Raw genomic sequence first — 22,074 nt, forward strand, 5'->3', positions numbered from 1 at the left:
GAACACCACAGGGCAGGGATGGCAATTCCTGTGCCCCTCATTGAACCCGTGTAGCCGTGGCTAAATGATTTCCACACTCCTTCTGTGAGCCTGGATGTGGCCTTAGAACATTCCAGGCTCCCACCAAGACCGGTTACTTTAACACTGGCACTTGAGTTAAGACGTCTTCAGTAACGCAAGCCCACTGCTCCACCTCCGGGAGGAGAGGGCGGAGATGGAATCTGCTGCCGAGCCCGACATGGGATCCCTTGATTTGGGGAGACAAGGTCGCCAGCAGACAAGAGAGGAGGGAGAAGCCAGAGTCTTAGTGGTTGGGAGTGGGATGGGTGTCTCAAGCCTCCCTGGGATGGATCAGAGCCAGGGCCCTGTGTTTGTAAATGTTTCCCCAGGGCTCTGCACCTCTCTGGCCTTTCCATCTCCATCCTTCCACTCGTGCCCTGGCTTAAGTGCATTTTAGTAATTACTTCATTAATAACAGCAAAAGCTATTTGTCTCCACGCACCAGCCAAGACCAGCCTGCTGCCCTTACAGGGATTCCTGCTCCTCTGCTCAGAGAGAATGATGGGTCACCGATACCACTACAAGCTCTGGAAGCTCCCAGAAGCCCAGGCCATGGGGCCACAACACCCATCTGGGGGGCTCGTGGGGAACTTCCAGGATACTCCAGGTTTAAGGGCCCAAGGCTGACCTGGCCCCCTGGCCCCCCACCCTGGTTCAGCCAGGCACTAAGTATATGTAAGGCACATGGTCAGTCTTTGCCAACCCATCCAGGGCTGGCTTCAGCTGCCCTGGGAGCTCTTGGGAGCCAGTGCTCCCAGGGAGAAGACACCTCCTGGGCCACACTTAAAGCTTCAAAGTCCCAAGTCCAGCGTAACAGTCAAAGCCCGAAAAGTCCACCACCTCGCCACCCCCCAGGGAGCAGCTTCCAGGGTGAGGGCTGTATACTCTCCGCCGACTCATGGATCCAGCCAAGTCTTTTAGGGCTCCAGCCAAATCCCCACTCCAAAAGAGGGGTGGCTCGCAGTCTCAAAAGGGGAGAGTGGGAGGATAGGCTCTGGACAGTCACAGGCTTACCCTTGCCTCCAGGGCCCCTGCAGCCAGCCCTCCAACCACCATATCTGGACAGATCCGACGTGGTCCAGTCCTGGCCCCAGGGGGTCTCTCGGGCTCCCCCTCTGGTGTGAGGGGCGACCAGCAGGAACAGCAACTCCAGTGTGAGGACTCCGACGAGTTTCCCCAGTCGTGGGGAGGGCCAAGCCCGATTCAGTCTCTCCGAGGGAGTGCCAGCGAGCAGCAGAGAGCTGGCGGGGCGGCGGGCTCCAGTGTAACGCCACGGCGTCCAGTGTGGAAGGGGCGCGTGGGGCCCCGGCCCGGGTGTGGTGCCGCCTCCGGGAAGGCAGCTCAGTCACACAGGCGGTAGAAACGGAAGTAGTAGTCCGTGGCCGGCCGGACCGGGGCCTCCGTGCTGCAGTTGGCCTGACCCTTGTGGGGGAGGGCAGCAGGAACAGGTGAGGTGGCTCAGGGGGTGCAGGGCAGGATGCACTCCCCCCCCCGGCCACATCACCTGGCATTGCGCCCCAAGTCTTGCCATGTGCTCCGGGAACCCCCACGTCCTTTCCCCAAGCCCCACACTTGAGATGCAGGTGCCCGGGCCTCTGGGGACAGATGGGGTGCCTGTACTCACCAGCAGGGCCACCCGGAAGTGGTAGGTGAATTCTCGGAAGGACAGGATTGTTACTGGCCACTGGTGGGAAGTGCCCTGGAGAAAGGGGAGAGGGAGGGGTGAAGACAGCCCCCTGGCCCTATCCCAGCCAGCAGCCCTGGGCTCTAGGGCACGTGTTACGGAGGCTAAAGTCAGAGCTGGGAAGAGAGAAGGGAGGGAGCACGTTCTGCTTTGGGGAGCAGTAGCACCCTTTACGCAGACTCGGAGCCAGGCTCCCGCAAGTCCAAAGCTGCCCTCCCCTGGTCCCCGCCTTGTCTTTTGCCGCCTTCGCTCCCCGTTATGCTCCAGGCACATCAGAGTATTTCATGAACCCCATCCTCACCCCAGCCCAGTAAGGTGATGCTGCTTATCGATGAGGAAGCTGAGCTATTGCTTGAATCACACGGCACCGTGTGGCAGAGCGGAGATTGACACACAGGCTCCTGGGCTGTCGTGCTCTCCCTTGCACGGGAGCCTGAGGCCCACCTTCAGACAGCTTGCCCGTGTCCCAGCTGAGGCTTTGGCGTGGCCTCCCTGTACGTGGCCCCGGGCCTGAGCTCTGCATCCTGACAGCGGCTGGCTGGGCTCTCCCTCTACTTGCGGGCGTGCTCTCCTCTGCCTGCGCCTCTTTCAAGGCTCTCACCCACTCAAGTGACTTTCTGCACATCTTCCCAGCTAGGGAGTGCATTCTTCCAAGGCAAGGCCCGTGTCCACCCCCGTCCCCCACCCCGGTCTCCCCACAGATGGGCCCAGCACAGGGCCTGGGACAGAGGAACCCCAATACATTTTTGTTGAATAAACATGAATCGTTGAGAAGAAATTCCCACTTGTGCGGAGAGTCACAACTTGGGTCACATGGGGGTAGGAGCTGGACAAGGAAAGGGCCATGGTCATCTGGTTCTCAGAGCAGGAGGCAGGCCTCTACAAGGTAGGCTGAGCAATCTTCCAAACTGGAGGACTGAACTGTGCCGCTGCCCAGCCTGAGCTTGAGGACTGGGCTCCTTCCTGTTTCCCGACTCCTAGCCTTTTGCCACATGTCCAGCTCTGCCAGAAGGTCACACGTTCCCTGGCCTCCGAACCTCTGCACGTGCTGTTCTGCGCCTGGGACAGTGTCCTCTTTTCTTTGTCCAGCTGACCCCGAATCATGCCGCAGGTTTCGTCTTCATTAAACATGACTTTTGGGGTGGCTGTTCTGACCCTGAGCACAGACAAGTTTAGCTCTCCCTGCCAAGGGCCTCTAGGATACCCTCCTCATCCCCGCCACTGCGTTCACCCCAGGTTAGTCCTGGTGGAACTGTTTTCTTGCCAGGGGCTCTTGGCAGGGATGGGACAGAGCAAGGACAGGGCAAGGAGATGCTCTGCAGTGAGCCCAGAGGCCCAGGCCTTAAGGGACCCTTGTGGAGATGCCTTCACTCTGACTCCCAGCTCCTCCTCTTCACCTGTTGGGGGCCCAGTTGTGCCAGGGAAGATGAAGCCCTGGGGCCTGGCTGGCCCCCAGCTTCCCAGTCGCCTCCTACCTGGGTGTCCTGGTAGGTGTGCAGGCTCTGTGGGAAGCCCCCCTCCTCACACGGCTCATCCTTTGACATCAGGCTGCACAGCACCACAGACACGGGAGACGAAGAGCTGGGGGAAGGCCCGGTTAGCGGGGAAGTGGGGTTCCGAGTTCCTCAACCCCACCCCGCCCCCAGCCAGCCCTCCACACCACCTCCCCTGCCCTGCTGAAAACAAGCCACGAATCCTCACACAGCCCGAAAATGATGCCTACTAGTCGGGCCCTAGACAGCCCTTTCCCATCTACCATCCCACATGGTCTTCACACCCGTGAAACAACAGCCTTTTCTAGATAAGGAGCTGAAGCCCAGAGACCGCCAGGGTCATACAGCCAGTCCAGCACAGAGCAAGGGATAAAGTTACTTAGCATCCCTTCTCAGACCCCTTCCCCAAGTTGCCGAGGACCGCCGCGTCTCCACTGCCCCATGCTGGCACTCACTTCATCTGCAGAGTTAGGCTGAGGTGCAGCGGGGTGCTGCTGCTGACAGGGATGTGGTAGGTGAAGTTTCCAGGCCTGTAGGGGCAAACACGGCTCCTTGGACCAAGGATCCCTGCTGAAGCCCCTTGCCTGCACACCCCAGCCCCAGGTCTGTACTGGAGCCCATGGAAAGCGGCTGCCCCACCTTGGGGGGGGAGTTGGAGGGGGACGGCATCTGGGCATCTGCCCTGCCTGGGCTCATGGCACCTGAGGGAATCTGTCCTTGGGGTGAAGGGAGGGAGCCAAGCCCACCTGCAGGCATCCCCTGGAGCGCAGTACTGGGAAGTGATGGGCATTGATGTCTCCAGCACCTGGATGGAGGTCAGGGAGGGCACTGGGTCTGCAAGGAGAGAGGCTGTGGGGGCAGGGAGGAGGGTGACAAGGCAGGATACAAATAAGCAGCAGCCAAGCCGTTCCTTGCCAGGCTCACATTCAGTCACTCACACCTTAGTATAAGTTAATTTCAGGTTATTCTTTCCAGACCCCCACAATGGCCAGGGTCACACCGCCCTCTTCCCCCCCAGCACTACGAAGAGCCACTTCCCGTGAGCCTGGGGTCTGCCTCCTTGACAGAACCTGAATACCAGGAGCAGGGATGGGTCTTCCATATCCTTTGCCAGGGGCTTACAGGAGCCCGCTCACAGTCCTTTCTCCTGCCTGCACACATCTCCTCCATATTCAGTTCAGTTCAGCGGCATCAAGTTGGTAGCTTGAAGTCAGCCGCAGTGGGAGCAGTCAGTCACCACAAATCAGGGCTTTTTTCCCCAAGAGCCAACTGTTAAACACCTACCAGCACTACAGTACTGTGTTCTCAGGTCTCTTGAGCATTTCGGGGTCAGGGCGTGCCTGTCTTCATTACCCCCATACCACGCACACAGCCGGCCACAGAGCAGGAGCCCCTGGGGTTTCCCCATCACTCTGAACTTCAACCTCAGCAAGTCACCATTCCTAAGCTCTTTTTTTTTTTCTTTAAGCCACAAAACCCATCAAATGAAACCTGATAAGGAGGCCCAGTATCTAGAGCAGAGCCACCTGGCTGAAGCCCAGAAGGCCCCTGGCCTCCTCCGTGACCTCCGGGGCCCTGGCATTGGCCAACATGGGGTGGGATTCCAGCTCTGCGGCTGCCCGGCCACACAACCCGGCTCCGTTTCCCCATCTGAACCATGGGGATGACCCCTTCCTCGCTGGGATGTGTGAGCACTGAATGAGGCGAGTTACATATGGCCCCCAGCCTCATGGCTGGGACTGCACAACGCCCAGCAAATGGCTGTCGACTGACGGTCCTGCGCCAGGCCTTCTGGAGCCTGGGCTGAGCGGCGCCCTGGTCAGCGAGCCTCGCTGGCTGAGCTGAGAAGATGAGGGGGCAGGCAGGTAGGGCAAGTACCTGGCTGGCCCTGGGCCTGAGTGGGCTGAGCAGGGCTCAGGCCAGGCTCGGGGGCCCCTCGGCGGGTCCGGCCATGGAGGCCAAGGCTAGGGCTGTTCTTGGCTTTGCCTTGCCCTCCAGGGAAGGGGACTGCAGGGCTGGCCAGAGGCTCTGAGCTCTTTGGATGCTTGGAGTGGCCAATACCATTGGCTGACAGGCTCCAGGACTTGGCTCTGATGTTGGTGACTGGCAGCAGGGCCATCTGGCTAGGGCCTGTGAAAAGAATGAGGGACAGGCTGAGCAGGGGGAACTGGCTGTCTCCTGTCCCGCTTTCTCCAACACCTCACCAGACTCTGGGTGACCCCCCCTCTGTCTCTTCGTCCCCTCGGGGAGACCCACCAATCTCTCCAGAGCCCCATTCTGGGCTTCAGGATACCCTCCCACCAGTGAGACTTCGGGGCCTTCCTCGGGACTCACATAAAACCCCCTCAACCCAAACCCTGGACCCGGGAGAGCCATACCTGAGCGGTTGGTGGAGGGGCTGGGACTGGGGCTGAGGCCGTGGCCAGGGTTAAAGCTGGGGCCAAGACTCGGGGCAGCGGTAGGGCTGGGGGTGGGCGAGGAGCAGCAGACGACTGGGCAAGGGCGGCTAGAGCACAGGTCCAAGGTGGGGATGACCGGACCTGGGGCCGAGCTGGTCAGGCCAGTGGTAACTGAGGAAGCCGAGGCTGTATGAGCTCCGGGCCGGGCAGCTGAGTCCCCGCTCAGAACACCGCTCCCTTCCCCCCACCCCCACCCTCCAGACCCACCCAGCGCGCACCCAGCAGCAAGGAGGGCGGTGTGCCTGGCAGCCCAGTGGTCCCGGGGGAATGTCGGAGCTGGGTGGTCCCGAAGCTCTGGCTGGACCTGCTGGGGAGGGGCGAGCTGAGCTCAGAGGGACTGCGAGAGCCTGAGCAGGGAGGCCTGGGAGTCCCAGAGAAGTGGACAGGAGAGACAGAAGGGACAGGGATGGCGGAAAAGAGGCAGGGGGCAGGATGGCAGGAGCCAGAGGCAGGAGGGAGGGGGCTTGGTCCAGACACGTACCATGGGCACATGGCCTCACTCCCCCCAGGGTGCTGGGGCCGGAGCAGGGCCAGAAGACAGGAAGTGGACACGGCATAAGAGCTAAGGGGTGGCAGAGAGGAAAAAGAACCGGGGCGGGGGTGGGGGGGAACAGGTGCAGGGGAGGAGAGAGAAAAGACACGGTCAGAGATAGCCCCGGAGCTGAGGTGACAGTGGGCAGACAAGAGCCCGGGGTCCCACCCTGGCCCTCCTTCCCTGCCAACTCCCCCTTCCAACCTGGGCCCCTCAGATGCCCCCTGACTCGCAGAGGCCCAGCTACCTCAAGGAGCACTGAGTAGAAACATTGGCTTCAGCCTGGACAGCGAAAATGCTGCCCCTCCTCCAGGGAGACCTTCCCACCCGGCCCTGCAAGCCCGGACGGGCTGAGAGCCTGAGGCGCTGTCCCCTTCGGAGGAAACAGCTTCCACAGCTCCGCTGCCCCTGGGCTGCCCACCAAAGCCCCACCTGTCCTGGCAGCCTGGCCGGCAGCCAGGCCTCCAGGGACATACCCATCAGTTTCTACCAGGTCCTCCTCGGCGCGCAGGCTCAGCACGTACAGTGTGGACATGGACACCACGCTGGGAGCCACAAAAAAGGGCCACTGTTAGAGCTGCCGCCATGGTCCTGGCCCTCTCTCTAGGGCAGGGTCTGTGGTCCTTGGCTCCAGGGGCTGTGCTTGCGAATGAATGATGCCTCTCCACGGTCTCCTCCCGCCCCCGGGGCATGGGACAGAAGGAGGCAGCCCGCTTCCTTTCCAGAGACCTCAGGCAGGTCTCATCTCCCAGCCCCATCTTCCTCTTCCTCCAGGCCTGGGCCCAAGGGCAGCTCACCTCCCCCCAGCCAGCCCTGCCTGGAGCCCGGGGCACAAGTCACCTGAAGGCCATGACCACCACTAGGGCAATGATGGTTCCCTGCAGGAAGCGCTGGCTGATGCAGGTCTGGTCTGGGACCACAGAGGACGACTGAGGACCGACAGGAAAAGGGGAAGAAGCAGAAAAGGCCCAGACTTAGGGAGCCCATGGTGTCCCTTGGTGTGGGCTCTGCTGGAGGTGGGGGTGCTAAGGTCTACTCATGCCTACGGTGGGGGTGGGGGGATGGACAGAGGGAGAGGAAGGAGAAACGGGGCCAGAGAGCTAGAAAGCTGGGAGGAAAGAGGAGCCCTCGCAGTCAGAGAGCCTGGAGAGCGAGGGCCCGGCCCAACCTGCCTCCCATCTCCCATCCGTGCCCACCCTCACCTTGCTGGCCACCTTGGGGGGCCTCTTCTTGTGGGGGACACTGCCCGCCCGGCTGAACTGGCTCCCTGCACGGCTGCAGCAAGAGGGCCAGGGTCAGAGGTGCCTCTGGGAAGGGGATCTTGCCCCTGCCTGGCCCACGCCCCCACCTGAAGGCGCCCGAGCTGCCCGTGGACTTGAGGCTGTCCAGCCGCCGCAGTTTGGCCAGCTTGTGGCTCCAGCGTTCCAGCTCATCAATGCGCGTCTCCAGGTTGTCCGTCAGCTTGCACAGCTCCTTCACAGCACCCACGTTCTCCATGAAGATGCGCTCCTGCCACGGGGGATGGGCGCCGTCAGCCCCTGGGGAGCCCTGGGCTACAGGGAGCGGCCGCGTGGAAGGCCCTCCAAGCCTCCCTACCCAGGCCAGCCCTAGCTCCCCCAACTTCCTGTGCCTGCCTCCAAACAGCTGCCCCACCTCTGCACCATTGCTTGGGCCACCCGTCCAGCCGGAACGGCCCTTCCCGCCCCTTCGGAACAGTCTCTCAGAGGCGCCCAACCTCTGATCTCGTGAACGTGGGGTCGTACGCTTCAGCTCCTTACTATTCAGCCGAGGCCAAAACCTATGACTTCACCCTCACCACAAGCCATGTTTAAGCTTTGCGAGAGCCACCCGAGAGGGTCTTGGCAGTGACTCTTTAACCTCCTTTCGAAGGGGAGGAAAATGACCCCCAGTGCGCTTCGTCTTGCTGTAGACCACACAACCATAGTGTCGCCAGCTGGCCCTTGGATGCTCACCCCCTTCCCTGGGAGGTGGGGAGGGGGGTCTGGACACATGAGAGAAGACTGGGCTGCCCTCACCCCCTGCATTTCAGCCCTCCCAGTCTCCAAGGGGGAGATGAACACCCCCCAGCTGGCCCACCCCCTGCCCTTGGGCCACCCAAGGCCTCCCACCCTGCAGACCTTGTTCACCACCAAGAAGTTCTCTATGGTTTTCCCATTGGCAAAGACCAAGTCTCCAGTGTCCTTCACGGCCTCAGGCAGGATCTCCTTCACTTCCTGGGCGATGACACCTGCGGAGTTGGGAGGGGAGTGGGGTGGAGAACGCCCACAGCACCATCATGTAAGGAGGGGGCCCGGTGTGAGGAGGGCAAAATTCTGGGGGCTAGAGATTTGGGATCCAAGGTGCCCTGGAGCAGGAAGCTCCGACGGACAAGTGTTCAGAAGGCTGCAGTTCCGGGGCTCAGGTGTGGGGTTCCCTGGCCTGGGGCAAGGGTGGATTCCTCGGAGGAATGATCCCAGTGGAAGTGGGCAGAGACAAAAGCAGGATTCACCTAAAGAGCCGAGGATCCCGGGACCAGGATTCCGGGACTTCTAGTGTCAAGGGGGTAGCTAGCCGACACCCGGGGAGGTCCGATTTTCCAAGGGCTGAGGGGTGGGACTTCTAGAGGGCAGGATTCCCTGGGTAGGAGTTCCAGGAGTCAAGGAGAGGGGTGCCTGGGAGTGGGGTTTCCAGCGGGCTGGGACAGGGGACGGGGTGACTGAGGGCCGAGGTTGCCGGGTTCCCGGACCCCAGCCCCAGTCCGCGCAGGCCGGTCCTTACCGGTCTCTGGTGCCGTGGCCTCGATGCCCGCCGTGGCTGCAAACTCCGGCTTGTATCTGTAGTGCACCAGCCGCATGCGCGAGATCCTCTTCAGCTGCTCCGTGGTGTCCACCTGCCCGGGAACCAGGACCGAAACTGAACCCCTCCCCTCCTGGGCCCATCCGAGGTGGGGCCTGGGGTTGTACGGCGGCCGCCCGGGCTCTGCGGTGCGGCGGGGAGACCCCTAGGGCCTGCCTCCCTCACCTCCTTCCCCTGCCGCCCTGCCCTTCCACCTGGCCCCGCCCCCCCCACGAGCCCCGCCCCCTCGCCCTCCGCCCCTCCCGCGGGGAACTCCGCTCTCCCGGCCGCACGGCCCCGCCCCTCGCCCACAGCCCCGCCCCCACCTCCTGCACGTGCTCCTTGGCCCGCAGGTCCGAGGGGTGCATGAGCGAGCCCATGACCTTGACGTTGCCGTGCACTACCAGCGCCTCGTCGGGCCGGTCCGTGTTGATGCCCACGCGGCCATGGTGGAAGACAGTGTCGGGCACCTGCGCCCGCTGCCACAGCACGTCGCTGTCACTCTCAAACTGGCCTGGGTTGGAGGCCTAGCACAAGTGGGCCGGGGTTTGGATCAGTCCCAGGGGCGGGGGACCTGCAGTGCCCTGGGCAAAGCGGAAACCCTGCAGCTACCCCTCCGGCTCCAGGCAGGGATCCTCACCCCACCACGCCCAACTTAAACTGCACCTCCCACTGTGGCACCTTTCAGTCACTCGTGGGATCTCAGGAGGCTACCCAGGCCTTGTCCACCTCCACCCTTGTGAAGGAGACACGGTGGCTCAGCGGGTGGGAACTTGCCCGAAGCCACCCAGCTAGGGCCTAGCAGGATCAGCCTTCTAGCTCCTGACTCCCCAGGACCCCAGTACTTTTCCTGGGCGCCGCCGCTCCCAGCTCCCGGGAGAACTCTTGATCCCTTGGGAGGAGGTAGCCCTCACCCTCACGATGATGCGCTCTGAGATTTGGGCAGCCAGCGTGTAGTTCTGGTTCTGGGCGTGGGCCTGGAGGGCCACCACCAGCATGAAGTACCTGCAGCACACAGGGGTTTAGAGGCACCCGGGGTCCTGCCCCACCTGCCCCTGCCCGCCCACCCCCTTCTCCCCGGCCCATGTCTGCTGTACAGTGCCCGGGGTTCCCAGCACCCCAGTGGGGAGAGGGCATTAACACCTCATCCTACAGAGGAGGAACCTGAGTCTCCACCAGGGGGCAGAAACTCCCCAGGGCCCACAGCTAGGACACCTGGAGCTGCTCATCCAGAAGCCAGGCTTCTGCTCTCTCATCCTTAACTCCATTAGCCTTAGCTGGGAGGCTCAGGTCTCTCTTCTGTAAAATGGGTCAGTGTGTGGGACACTGCGACAGCAGTGTCTTCCTGCCCCTCCTCCTTAGAGATGGAGGGCCCGCCAGGGCCGGGGTGCAGCCTGCTCACCTCTGGTCAGGGTTGGGTTTGCCCTTCTTGCGCATGTTGTTGGCAGTGGTCTCACTGAAGTGCAGACGGCCCACAGTCACCTTCGTGACCTGCTCAGGGGGCAGATTGACCCTGCAGAGGAGCGGCAGGGGACTCAGGACACAGGGAGGGGGGCTTCCAAGAGCCAGGCGCCCAGTCGGGAATGCGCGGGAGGCAGATATCGTGGGTGCCTGCCTGGCCCCCTCAGCTCCCAAGCCAGCTCCAGGGCCAGTCCACCCGGGGACCACCACCCCCAGGGTTGACACTCACGTGACAGGGTTAAAGGGCCGCTTGCTCCGGTCCGACTGTGACTGCTCGATGTTGATGGACTGGTTCAGGGCCTCCAGCTGGGGGAGAAGCAGAGGCCAGTGGCTCATCAGGGCCGGGGTCCCCGCCTGGTTCTGCCACCCTTCAGCCGCTCAGCCCGGGCCTGGCCCAGCCCGAGCTCCCCCGGAACTGGAGGCGAGGCCCTCCCTCCAATGAGGGCACAGACAGTCACATGGCTCTCCCAGCTACGCATGCACCCACTCACACATTCCACGGACACACGGCCCCCACCCCCATCCCCGCGGCCCCTCCATGAGCAGCGGCGGAGCCACGCCAAGGCGCCAGGTTCCAGCTCCTGGCAATGGAGGAAACCCACGCAGCAGTGCCCCCAGGGAGGTCGTGGGCTCCAAATCAGCCACTCTGAGGCAGGGGCTAGAGGGGCCCCAGGGGAGGAGCCTCAGGGCAGGTGTCCCCAAGGGCCGAGGACTGTAGCAGAGTGAACGGGAAGGCCAGAGGAGGAGGGATGGAATGGGCCTTCTCAGGGTGTCCCAGAGGTGGGGAGCCGCCTCAGGAAAGCGGGGGCTGTGAATGGGCGCAACCCTGTTTGGGGCACAACCAGAGGCAGGGCTGGAGGGAAGCGCTCGTGGGCGAAGCTCAGAAGTCAAGTTTCGCTGGAGGGCACCAGGAGCTCTGGAAGAATGGCAAGTGTCGTGCCCGCTGGTGTCTCAGGGGGAGAGTGAGCTGGTGGCCCCCGTGGAAGCTGCTGTGGTCACTTAGACGAGGTGGGGGTGTGGTCGGGGCCAGGGAGAGGCCGAGGGGAGAAGAGGCTCGAGGAGAATAGCCAGACCTGGTGCATGATGATGAGGTGGGGGCAAGTGGGCCCCTGGATGGATGGCCCTCGGAGTGGCTTGGGTAACCAGCGCCCTGGAGCCCTGCTCCCTGAGTGGGGAGCCCCGACGGAGGGGCAGGCTGACAGGGAGTTCGTTTGGGGCTGAGGATCTAAGCCAACATAGGGGTCAGGAGAAGGGTCTGGGTTGGGGGTATAGATTGGGGGGTCACCGGGTAGAGAAGGAATCAGGGAGCACAGCTGAGAAGGGGGCTGAGGGGGCTGACGGTTGGGGTGCAGGTACCCTCATTTTGCCTTGGGGTCGTTCAGGTCCCCAAGCATTCCCTGCTCCCCTTCCCTCCTGGCTGAGCCCCCAAACCTGCCTTCACTCCGTGCAGTTTCAGGTAGAAGCAGTCGAGGGGCTTGAGGCCCTCAGGCGTCTTGACGTACTTGGGCTCGCCCAGCATGCCGATGTACACCGTGACCTGGAAGTGGTTCTTCTTCTGGCACACGAACGCGTCGTCGCCCACCGAGAAGTTGAAGCCCTTGTCAGCGTCCACACGGTAGGTGAGCATGGGCCTAGGGGCAGGTGAGGGTACTCACCAGAGGCACCCCCACCAAAGCCAGGCCTGGAATGTCCCTCCCCCATGCCTGCGTTGCAAAGCGATTTCCTACCCAGTCCCCACCGCCACCCCCCCGATCCTCAGACCACTCATGGGGCTGCCCCCCACGTCTCAGAAATGAAAACTGAGTCCCCGGAAGGATTTGAGCTCAGGTCGGCCAACTCTTCCGCCAATATTCTTTCCTCTATGTGGCTGGGCCCAGCCCCCCCTGGTGATGGGGGGGAGGAAGGGCAAGACCCCTGAGGGCCACGAGAGGGCAGTGAACTCCTGAGGAGGGGGCTTGACGGCCCCTCCTCACCCTTGGCTCCTTCCCAGGAGGCTGCCTGAAGCCCCCTCCCTCACAGGAGATGGGGTGAGAGGGGGTGCGTCTGCAGAGCTTCACTGGCCTGACAGCTGGTTGCCATGGAAACGGTGGAACCAGGCGCCGGCTCGGGACTGGCCCAGCCCCGGCCCACTGGCTTGCTCAAGCCCCCAGAGTCCTCATGCTGACTCCTCCATCTGCCCAGGTGCGGAGAGGGGCACTCTGGGCAGGGTAGACGCAGCCTCAGTTTACCCATCTATGGCTGGGCAAGGATTCCAAGTATGGATCCTTTGGGGGACCTCCGGGCAGCGGGAAAGGGGGCAACTGTTGGCTCATCCTCACCCAGGTCCCCAGGCACAAAGCAGTGCTCCCAGTGCCCAGGGCCTGCCTGGAGGAAGATGGGCAGAGAATGATTCCAAACTTGGGGGAAAAGGCTTGGGGGCCTGGCTAACATCTACGGAAAGGCCTGGGGCTCCACCCACCTGCCTGCCCCAGGGGAACACCCGGGAAATACATGGGCCACACTGGGGGTCTCCGCTGCCAGCTTCCTGGCCTTAGGGCCTGAGATGGCAGGGCTGGCCTGGACAGCATGGTAGTGAGAGTGGGGGCGGTCGTCCCCAGGTCACAAGGGTAGGATCTTTGAAGACCTCTCCCCCCATCCTGACAGGGCCTCAAGGGATCCTTCAGCCAGGACAGCAGCTGGATCCCCCCCCCCCCCCCGCAGCCCCGAGCGCTCTGGCTAAGGGCTTCAGCCCCAGCCCAGCTCCAGGACGCTGTTCTCAGCCACCCCACCCAGGCCTGGCAATGTCCAAAGGGAGTTGGTGAGCCACCCTCTCACCCCCACCGGACTTCTGCAGGAGTGAGGGGAGTGGTCCCACAGTGCTCCTGGCCCAGTCCCAGGAAGCTGAATCCACATGGGTGGGTGCTGAGGGAGAGCTAGGAATGCTCGGACAGCCCTTGCCTCCCCCACCTCCTCGTCCCTCCCTTCCAGGGAGGGGGCTGCTGGAAGGGCCCTGCCAACACAGCTTCCTGCTACCTTCCTGGAATGCAGAAGGAGTGGGGGAGGAGGAGCCACCCACTTCTCCCTGCCTTGGCTCCCACTGGCCCCTCCCTGACAGGCACCGAGGCCTGGGGCAGGCCCACAAGTTGGGAACCCCGAGGGCCTGGCCTGGTTCTGCCCTGAGCCTGCTGCTCTCCTGTAACCCGGGCCCAGGGGGCGCCCAGTGTGCTCCCAGGCCCCCCTGCTCTGGGACCCTGACACCAGGGCCGGTCCCCGGATGCGGTGGCAGGGGTGGGGCGGGGCACTCACAGCTCCTTGTAGTTGGCGTCGTACAGTGTGGCCCACTTGTTCTGCTGATGCGGTTGCCACTTGATGGACTGGTAGTTGGGGTCCAGGTAGGAGCCACTGAGGCTATCATTGTCCTGCAGGAGACCTGGAGGGAGGAAGCAGCCACATGGGCCCTGGGCCCCACGCCCCCACCTCAAGGGGAGCTGGCTCGCTGTGAGCTCCAGCAGGCCAGGCACATACCTGGTGAGGGTGCCCCTGGCGGGTGCCAAGGTGGTGTCTGGACCCGGGCAATGCTGAGGGGCAAGGAGCCAGGCCCAGGTGAGAGGGGGCCCTGGGGAGGCCAGGGTGGGGATGGGGCTCGAGCTGGGTGTGGGGGCAGGGTCGTTGCTGTCCCAGGCTCCTGTTTGATCATTCCATTCAGCATCTGGGCATTGAGGGTGTTGGGAGGTGATTCGGAGTGCTTCCTCTTCTTGGAGGGGTGTGTGGGGAGCCTGGGGGTTACACAGAGGCGTGCCATGGGGGGCTGGCTCTTCCTGAGCCCCCTCCCCCCTGGGCAGTAGCCCCCGTTCCCTCTTCACCCCGTTTCAGCAGGATATGTCCAATCCAGAGGACACCCCCTCCAAAAAGCCGCGAGGCTTTACCTCCTCAGTGCTTCCCCATCGCTCTGTAATGCCATTCTCTGCTTCTGTCACTCCTCTCTACCCCGGCAGCTCATGGAACCCGGAGGGCAGGAGCCACACCTGCCTTGTCTGTGTGCCCCATCAGGCCCAGCCATGGGCCTGGCGCACAGAGTGCCCCGAATTGTTTGTGGAAGGAACAAGCCGGTTCCTTCCCTGGGGTGTCATTCTCAGGGCCACCCTTTATAGTGGGGGCTCCACGGCGAGCAGCCTCCGAGGCTGGAAACAAGCTCCAGGGGGCGTGGGCCACCAAGGCTGAGAAGGAGAGCTTCTTGGGGAGGAGGCTGTGGAGTCTTGCCCTGAACTAAAGCTTTCATGACATCTCGATGTGTCAAACAAACAGATAAAAGGACAATTCTCCTGGTTGGAGTCAGAGGGGGAGCTTGGGTCCATAGCTAGAACTTCCTCCAGAGCCCCCGGACTTGGTGAGAAGGTTGGAAAGTCACTGGTGTCTGGGGAAAGGCACAGGCCCGAGGTTCAAGTCCTGGCTCTGCCCCTTCCTGGTTCCATGACCCGGACCAGCATTTCCTCCCCCTGGGAGCCCCAGTTTATCTATCTGGGCAATGGGGGTGGCCATGCTCACCAAATAAGGTAGTCGGAAGCATCTGGCCTATCTGGGCTATCGGGCTGCTGGGTGGGCACATCCGTATACACGTGCTGACCCTGTCTCCTGGGGGCAGAGCCTTCTGCCCTCCTGGCTCATCCGGGTCCCCACCTCCATCTCTGCCCCACCTGCTGCTGCCCTGCCCCCCCCACCCCCAAGCCCACCTGCCCCAGTCTTACTCAGCTCCATGCTGCTGCAGCAGCTGATGCAGCATCTGGGACTGCTGCGTGTGGTGGAGATCGCTGGGCACGAGCCCCTGCCCCATGGCAGCATAAGGGGGCATCGGGGGCTCGGCCTTCATGTACAGGTCCCGCTGCAGGACAGGGTAGTGAGGTGGGGGTGGCGGGGGCGGTGGGGGGCCTGGGAGGTGGGCCGGAGGTGGAGGCGGGTGCTCCAGGCGGGAGGGCACTCCCACGTGGCACAGGGTCTCAGGGGTTATGGTGCGCAGGAGATGGGGGTCTGCGGGAGAGATGGGGGGTAGGCATCAGAGACCTACATCACTTGGGTTCCCGGGCACAGGGTTTCCCACCTTCTCCTGAGACAAGCCCCGGGGGGCTGACCTCCCACCAACCCCACGTGGGAGGAGGGCTGGGCAGCCTGAGGCTGGCCACTAGAGGCCCCGGCAGGGAGACAAGCCCCTGTCCAGGGGGTGGGCAGCTTCTCCCCCCTGCCGTCCTAACCGGCTCCTTTCCCCCAGGCCTGGCTGCCCAGCTCCCGGGGGGAAGGCCCCGCATCCCAACATCCTCCCCCAGCCCCTCTCAGGCCTGATCCTCCTCTGGGCCTCAGGAAGGAGTCTCTCGGGGACCCCCAGCACAGTCCTGCGGCAGCCCTCCTCCATCCCGCAGCCCCTCTAGCGGGCTCCCAGGGGCCAGCCCCCCAGCTCCCTTTGTTCCCCAGGAGGCATTCCAGAAATGTTTTTGGTAAGATAAACAGAACTCTTGACCCCTCTCTGGGCTGTGGGGAGCCGGCTGCCCGAGATCCTTCTGCTTTGGGCCACCTGGGGGCCGCGGCACCCCTGGCACCCCCCCACCAGGGGAGGTGGGCCCAGGAGGCCAGCCAGGCCTGTACTCGGGCTGCACCCACAGCCTTCCCCAGCCGTCCACTTACCGCCGAAGGGCGCGTCCATGATGGCGCAGGCGGGCAGGCGGGTGGCATCACCGGCAGGGACACTTGCTCAGAGGCAGGGCCAGGCTCCCCACCCGCCCGTGGGAAAACAATAGCCAGCACCGGGGAGTATTTGACCAGCGATAATCTGGGCCTGTTGGGCGGCCGCTGGCCCCCTCCCTCCCTCGCTCCCTCCCTCCCCGATAAGGCCGCCCCAACCACTTGCCCAAACCCCGGAGGGGGAGGGCGGTGCCCGCTGAACTCACCATTCACCTGCTGGGGGGAGTACGCCTCGGAGCCCGAGTCTGGGGGAGAATCCGGCAGTGTGCTGCAGGAGCAGGAGGAAGGGGCTGTTGGGCGGGCAGCTCGTCTGTGGGGCCAGATCCCGGAGACCACAGACGCTGCAGGCCCCGAGGTCCCCCACTCCCCCCTTCAGGGGAATTTCTCTGTATGAGCCACCTTGGGGTGCCAGGCAGGGCCTCTGCCTGAGTTGTAGGTGGGGGGCCTTGGGCTCCTGCCCAGCATCCCCTCAGACCTACTGGGCACTTGGGGACCAGGAACCAGTGTCCCTGATGATGGCACAGGGATTCGAGGAGGAGGCCCCTGCTCCTCGCTTCCCACACCCACTGAAGCCCCACTTTCTAGAAACTCTAGGGGAGAGCTCTCGGGGGCTCTAGGAGGCTGGGCCGCCCCACCAGGGGCAGGTATGGGCTGGGCAGGGAGCCAGCCCCACCAGGTTGGGGTGTATTTTTTTCTTGCCGGTTTTGTTTTATCAGCGGTTCGGGCAAAAGAACAAACTCAACCCTGAGAGATCAACATGTCCTGCGTGAACCCTGTGTTCGCCCGGCGAGGGGAGGCTGCGGCCAAGCAGGGACCCAGCTCTCTGGCCGTCCTGGTCCCCACATCTGGAGAGACTGCGCACCAGGGTGCCCAGGCAGCCAAGCCCTCATGGACACAGCCCTGGGCTGATTCCAGAGTTCTCATGCTCCCCTGGATGAGCCACCCACCCCCCCCCCCCCCCCCCAGGCTGTGTGAGAATGACAGAAAAGGCAACAGGGACCCGATCCTCTGCAGCCCTCAAGGTCCCCGAGGGCTGCCTGGGGCCTCTGCCCTGCGCCCACCATCTCCTGCCTACTTTCTGTACAGTGGCCATCGGGTTTTCCGGTGTGTGAAGGTCCCGCACACCCTCTGCTCCCTGCAGTGAAACGTCTCTAGTCCGTGGGACCTTGTGTTCCTTCCCCACGACTCCTCGTGCTGCTCATTAGTCCTCGATTTGGTGATTTTTTGATTAATAAGTCCCTCCCCAACCGGCCTGCAGGATCCACCTCAGGAGGGACATGTTTGTCTCATTTGGCTCCTAGAACAGGGTCTGGCAGGCGCAGGGGCGGTGAAGGGCCCTGGGTCCCTCCCGGGGGGATGGGGGCGGGGGAACAGCCCGGGCCACACGGTCTCTGTGTGCTTCTGGGCAAGCCCCTTTTCTCTCCCTGAGAAATGGCATCGGTGTGCCTTTCGAGTCCCGCCAAGGGGCAGCACGGCTTCACTGGCAGGCCAGCTGGTTCTGGGGTCCCCCAGGAGCTGCTTACTGCAGAGGCTCGATGAGCGTACAGGGTCCTGCAGCAGGCAGGTGCTCCTCTTGTGTTCGTCCTTGGTCTTTGCCCTTCGGGGTCTGGGCTCAGGGACAGCCTCTCGGCCGGATGTCTGCCTTCCGCAGCGAAAGCACACCCCTAACACCCCAGCTCACTCCCGCGGGCCTCCCCCAGTAAGCCAGGAGCCAGCTCCAGTACTCCCCCCTCCACACTTGCTCTGGGCTTCCTCCCCTTATTTCCACAGTCCTGGAGGGGGAAGCATTTTGAGCTCACTCCACAGCCGCAGATGCTGAGGCCCTGACCGAGGCGGTGGGTTATCACGCCACCAGGCTGCAAACGCTGGAGCTGGGGGTAGGGCCAGGCTGTGTAGACAGCATCACGCCCCCAGCACTCTTACTATTCTTCTACCCAAAGACAGGGTCCCCTGCTCTCCTGCTACCCACGCTGGGGAACCCAGAACTTTCTCAGAGCCCCTCTGCAGAACCCAGCAGACCCATGTTCCTGCCTATCTTCATAAGCACGGGTCTGTGGGCGGCCCCGGAGTCTGGCTGGGCTGCTGACCGCCTGCTTCCTGTCTTCACAGCAGGGCCCCTGGTGTGGACTCCTTGGAGAAAGGAGAGAAAGGGCCTGGGAGGCTGGCTTGGGTAGGGGGAGCTGCAGGTACCGTATCTGTGCCGTCAGCCAGCTCCCTGTGGCCCCAGCAAAGAGCAGCGAAGATGCAGGAGTGGATGGGCCTGGGGCAGTGATGTATGTGTGCACACAGTGTGTGTGTGTGTGTGCCTGTGCGTATCTGTGTAGGTACGTAGCCAGGTCTCTAGGCTTACCTCCTCCCATCCCCTTTACACAGCTGTCAGAGAATTTTCTAGCACTTACGTCAGCCCTCATCACTCCCCTGCTCAGAATCTCTGGGGCTGCCCACGGCCTCGGAACAAAGCCACGAGTCCCTCCTCAGCCACCCTACCTACTCACAGGGCAGCCGTCGCCCCTGCCAGGCCACCAGCAGCACCTCCCAGGCCATGGCCCCTGCCCCCATACCCCGCACACCTGCCCTCCACAGTCCCCACCCTCACTCACCCTGGGGCATAGGGAGCCTTGGGCTCGGCCTTGATGGGAGGCCCAGAGCCCCCCAGGAAGGGCTTGGGAGCACTGGCCATAGCATTGTTGTTGCAGTTGAGCGCGGCGCTGTAGCTCGGGGCGGGGAGGGAGCCGTGGCGCCCCGGGGAGGGTCCGCCCCCAGGGGGACTCAGGTGGTGGCCCCCGCTGGAGCCCGGGATCGCTGGCGGCCCGTGGGGGTAGGAGGCTGCACTGGCTGGAGCCGAGATGTCAGGGAAGCAGCTGTGGAGAAAGGAAGCAGCTCAGCGCCAGCCAGGACCCCAGCCCCTCCCCAGGCCCCCACCTGCCGGGGCAGCGTGGAGTCAGCGGATGGGAAGAGACGGGGGAGCAGCTTGCAGACTGGGGCTGCAGCACACCTCCCAGGTGAAAGGTAGAGGCCAGGGGCGTGGGGGCGAGGCCACTCACAGGTCAGAGGCGTCCTCCTTGCTGATGTACTCCTCCAGGATGCTCGTGTCTATGTTGGAGGGCTCCAGGGCACCGTTGATGTCGTGGCCTGCAGGGGAGGGGCAGATGTGAGCTACCCCTAGGCCTCTGGGCCCTGCCCTGCAGCTCTCCCCAGGCCGGGCCCTCCAAAACATATGCCCCCAGGCTCCTCCCCATCTGCGTATCCGTGTCCTGGGAGAGTCCTTCAGTGTCCATCACCTGACGCCCCTCCAGGGGGCATCACACTGATGATGCTTCCCTCGCCTGCCAGCCTGCCCGGAGTCTCTGAGGAGGGGAGGAGCCCAGAGTGCAGATCGGGGACAGACAAGCCATTTCCTGTGACATGAGCAAGTCCTTCCTCTTGTCTGCAAAATGGGGTCATCGTTCCAAAGCCTTACGGGGGGCTGGGAAGAGTAACTGAGGTACTTTACTGAACTGAGTGCCCAGTGGATGCCCACCACCCTTGAATGCTGGACCCAGACTTGATGACTCTGTCCTGCGCTGCCTCCCTCCAGACGGCCCAGCTGCTGGGCACCCAGGAACACGATGCCGGGCTGGGCTGGAATCACACGTCCTGGGGTGGTGGGGCCGTGCAGCCAGGGGAGCCTCCTGCACCCCAGGCCCCAGCTGCAGATGGAGAGGGAGTGGGGAATGGAATCAGAAGCGCCCGGCTCAGCCTGCTGCATAGCTCGTCGCCCCCATAACGGGGGCTGGGGTGCCCATCCCTGGTGTTCCAGAGAAGGAAACGGGCCCAGAGAGGTAAGGGCTTGCCTGGCCTCACAGCAGGGAATGATGGCGGCCTGAGGTCTGCTCCTCCACCACCCTCTCCTGGGCCCTCCCTGCTGGCCCCAGCCCCACAAAGGGGAGGGGCTCACAAAAAAGGAGCCCAGTGCTCTTGGGCATAAGCAGGGGAGGAGAGGGGGAGGCGCTGGCCCTTCCCCTCCCAGGGTCACCTTGCAGGGGGGAGCGGGAGAGCGGGGTGATAAGGGGGCTGACGCAGGAGATGCGTCAGCCCCGATAATGGAGGACGGCCCTACCCGCACTGCTGACCTGGGCTGACCAGCCCCACTGAGGCAGGAGGTACCCCTCCCACAGGCCCCTGGAGCCGTGAGCCTGGGGTCTGCACCTCATGCCTTCTCCCGGGCGAGCCCTGGGAACAGCTCAGGAAGATCCAGGAACAAATCCTGCCTTGCCTACTGCCCGCTGTGTGACCTTGAGCGAGTCACATACCCTCTCTGAGCCTCAGTCTCCTCATTAGTAAAATGGGGACGTGAACAGCTAACACTTTGCAGGGTTGACTATGAAACAAGTTAAGGTACGTAAGGCGCCCCGCATATAACGGGTGCTCAGCAAACAGAGTGGATGTCCTCACTTCACAGACCCAGAGCCCTGGGGTCCCCAGGAGCCCCTGGCCCAGGCCCCTCCCTGGCCCCAGCCGGCATTTCAAGAATGCTGAGCCCCGCTTAGGTGATTAATGAGTGGCTAAGCCCTCCTAGGAGTCACGCGCTGCCTGGGACAGGCCCTCCTGCTGGCCCCCACCCCTGGCTCACCCAGCCGGGAACCAGGGACACCCACCGAGCACTGCCAGTGGCCATGCAGGGCCCAGTGTGGCCAGGACGAGAGAAGCTTCTCAAACTGGGAATGACCAGCCTGCACATCAAGGTTCTAGGATTCCCGTCTATGCCCTGGCCCCCACCCCATCCTTCCCTGTTACCCAAAGATCCCATTTATTGAATGCCTACTGTATGCCAGGCACTCTGGGAGCCGAAGACGTTAACAATCATAGGAGTTTGTTATACACAAGGCATCCCGCGGGTTCTGCACGTGCAGTGTGACACTTAACCCTAGTCGGGAATGGTGGTAACAAGAGGACAATGGTAGGGGCGGCAGCTCCGGCGGACCGAGCGCCTGCCTACCAGGCCCCGCCGCTATTCTCAGGGCTTTACAGGAGGATCGCCCAATTATTAGCATCGTCCCCCTTATTCAGAGAGGTTAAGTCTCTTGCCCAAGGCAACACAGCAAGGGCGATTCAAACCCGGGCACAGGGGCCTGACTCCAAGGGGGAAGGTGTGCTTGGTGGTGGATGAGACTTCCTGGCCATTCTGGGCTGCCCCACCTTATGGGCCGGCAGGGGGGAGGGGGGCTTCCTCAGGGGGTAGGGAGGGAGGGAGCACTGGAGCATTACCCCCCCACCCCCCCACCCCCCGCCCTGGCTGCTGATGTTGCAGGTTTTTGAGACTGAACTTGGAATCTACAGTGAATGATGGGGTGATGGAGTCATGGTGTTGCTATTTATAATAGGCCAGGCCCCCTCCTCCCCTCTTCCCCTCCTCCCCCTCCTCTGGCCAGGAGCACTCCTAATCACCCCTAATCCTCCTGCCCACCTCCCTTGGGATAGGGGGGCCTCAGGCTGAGGCATCCTGGGAGACCCTAACGAGAACCAGATGTGGTTGAGGGGAGGAGAGACCCTCCCGTGCCAGGGGCCGGGAGGACGGGAGGACAGAGGAGGGAGGAGGGAACCACTGGGGCGGGGTGGGGGAGAAATCAAAGGTTTGGGGAGTTGGTGGGCCTCCTGAGGAACCCTGAGCCCACATCTTCTCCTTCTCTGGGACCCCACAAGGCCTGCCTGACGTTCTCCCCACACGGCTCAGCCGAAAGTGTCCAGCCACCAGGCAAATGCCACCAGACTGCCCCAGAAATCATACTGGAAACTTCTAATCAAACATTCGGGAGGGCAGGGTGGGGGTGGGGGCTTGCCAGAGCGCAGAGATTCCTGAGG

At 63.0% G+C, this 22,074-nt stretch overlaps 1 protein-coding gene across 4 annotated transcripts in view; it reads right to left on the reverse strand.

The window, feature by feature from the left end:
* Positions 1 to 1,336: 1,336 nt before the first annotated feature.
* Positions 1,337 to 22,074, reverse strand: part of MYRF (myelin regulatory factor) — a 30,602-nt gene continuing 9,864 nt past the window's right edge. The window contains exons 2-27 of one of the 4 annotated variants that reach the window (XM_073883630.1): positions 19,278 to 19,365; positions 18,834 to 19,094; positions 16,440 to 16,501; positions 15,249 to 15,528; positions 14,029 to 14,279; positions 13,810 to 13,933; positions 11,960 to 12,155; positions 10,754 to 10,830; positions 10,466 to 10,576; positions 9,978 to 10,068; positions 9,390 to 9,590; positions 9,007 to 9,118; positions 8,367 to 8,476; positions 7,577 to 7,737; positions 7,431 to 7,503; positions 7,069 to 7,157; positions 6,705 to 6,773; positions 6,178 to 6,258; positions 5,915 to 6,000; positions 5,616 to 5,807; positions 5,116 to 5,367; positions 3,984 to 4,086; positions 3,693 to 3,767; positions 3,220 to 3,325; positions 1,685 to 1,759; positions 1,337 to 1,482 (exon numbers count right to left, since the gene is read on the reverse strand). In XM_073883630.1, the coding sequence (XP_073739731.1) occupies positions 1,402 to 1,482; positions 1,685 to 1,759; positions 3,220 to 3,325; positions 3,693 to 3,767; positions 3,984 to 4,086; positions 5,116 to 5,367; positions 5,616 to 5,807; positions 5,915 to 6,000; positions 6,178 to 6,258; positions 6,705 to 6,773; positions 7,069 to 7,157; positions 7,431 to 7,503; positions 7,577 to 7,737; positions 8,367 to 8,476; positions 9,007 to 9,118; positions 9,390 to 9,590; positions 9,978 to 10,068; positions 10,466 to 10,576; positions 10,754 to 10,830; positions 11,960 to 12,155; positions 13,810 to 13,933; positions 14,029 to 14,279; positions 15,249 to 15,528; positions 16,440 to 16,501; positions 18,834 to 19,094; positions 19,278 to 19,365 (3,407 nt within the window). In that variant the 3' untranslated portion in view covers positions 1,337 to 1,401. Of the gene's footprint in view, positions 1,483 to 1,684; positions 1,760 to 3,219; positions 3,326 to 3,692; positions 3,768 to 3,983; positions 4,087 to 5,115; positions 5,368 to 5,615; positions 5,808 to 5,914; positions 6,004 to 6,177; positions 6,259 to 6,704; positions 6,774 to 7,068; positions 7,158 to 7,430; positions 7,504 to 7,576; positions 7,738 to 8,366; positions 8,477 to 9,006; positions 9,119 to 9,389; positions 9,591 to 9,977; positions 10,069 to 10,465; positions 10,577 to 10,753; positions 10,831 to 11,959; positions 12,156 to 13,809; positions 13,934 to 14,028; positions 14,280 to 15,248; positions 15,529 to 16,176; positions 16,313 to 16,439; positions 16,502 to 18,833; positions 19,095 to 19,277; positions 19,366 to 22,074 lie in introns of those variants that run through there. The other 3 variants (XM_073883629.1, XM_073883631.1, XM_073883632.1) reach the window with 3 other exon arrangements.

Source organism: Callorhinus ursinus, unplaced genomic scaffold (genome assembly GCF_003265705.2).
Source record: "Callorhinus ursinus isolate GAN/ISIS: 27379988/994484 unplaced genomic scaffold, GSC_fseal_2.0 scaffold51, whole genome shotgun sequence".
In the NCBI taxonomy this organism is placed as follows: Eukaryota; Metazoa; Chordata; class Mammalia; order Carnivora; family Otariidae; genus Callorhinus; species Callorhinus ursinus.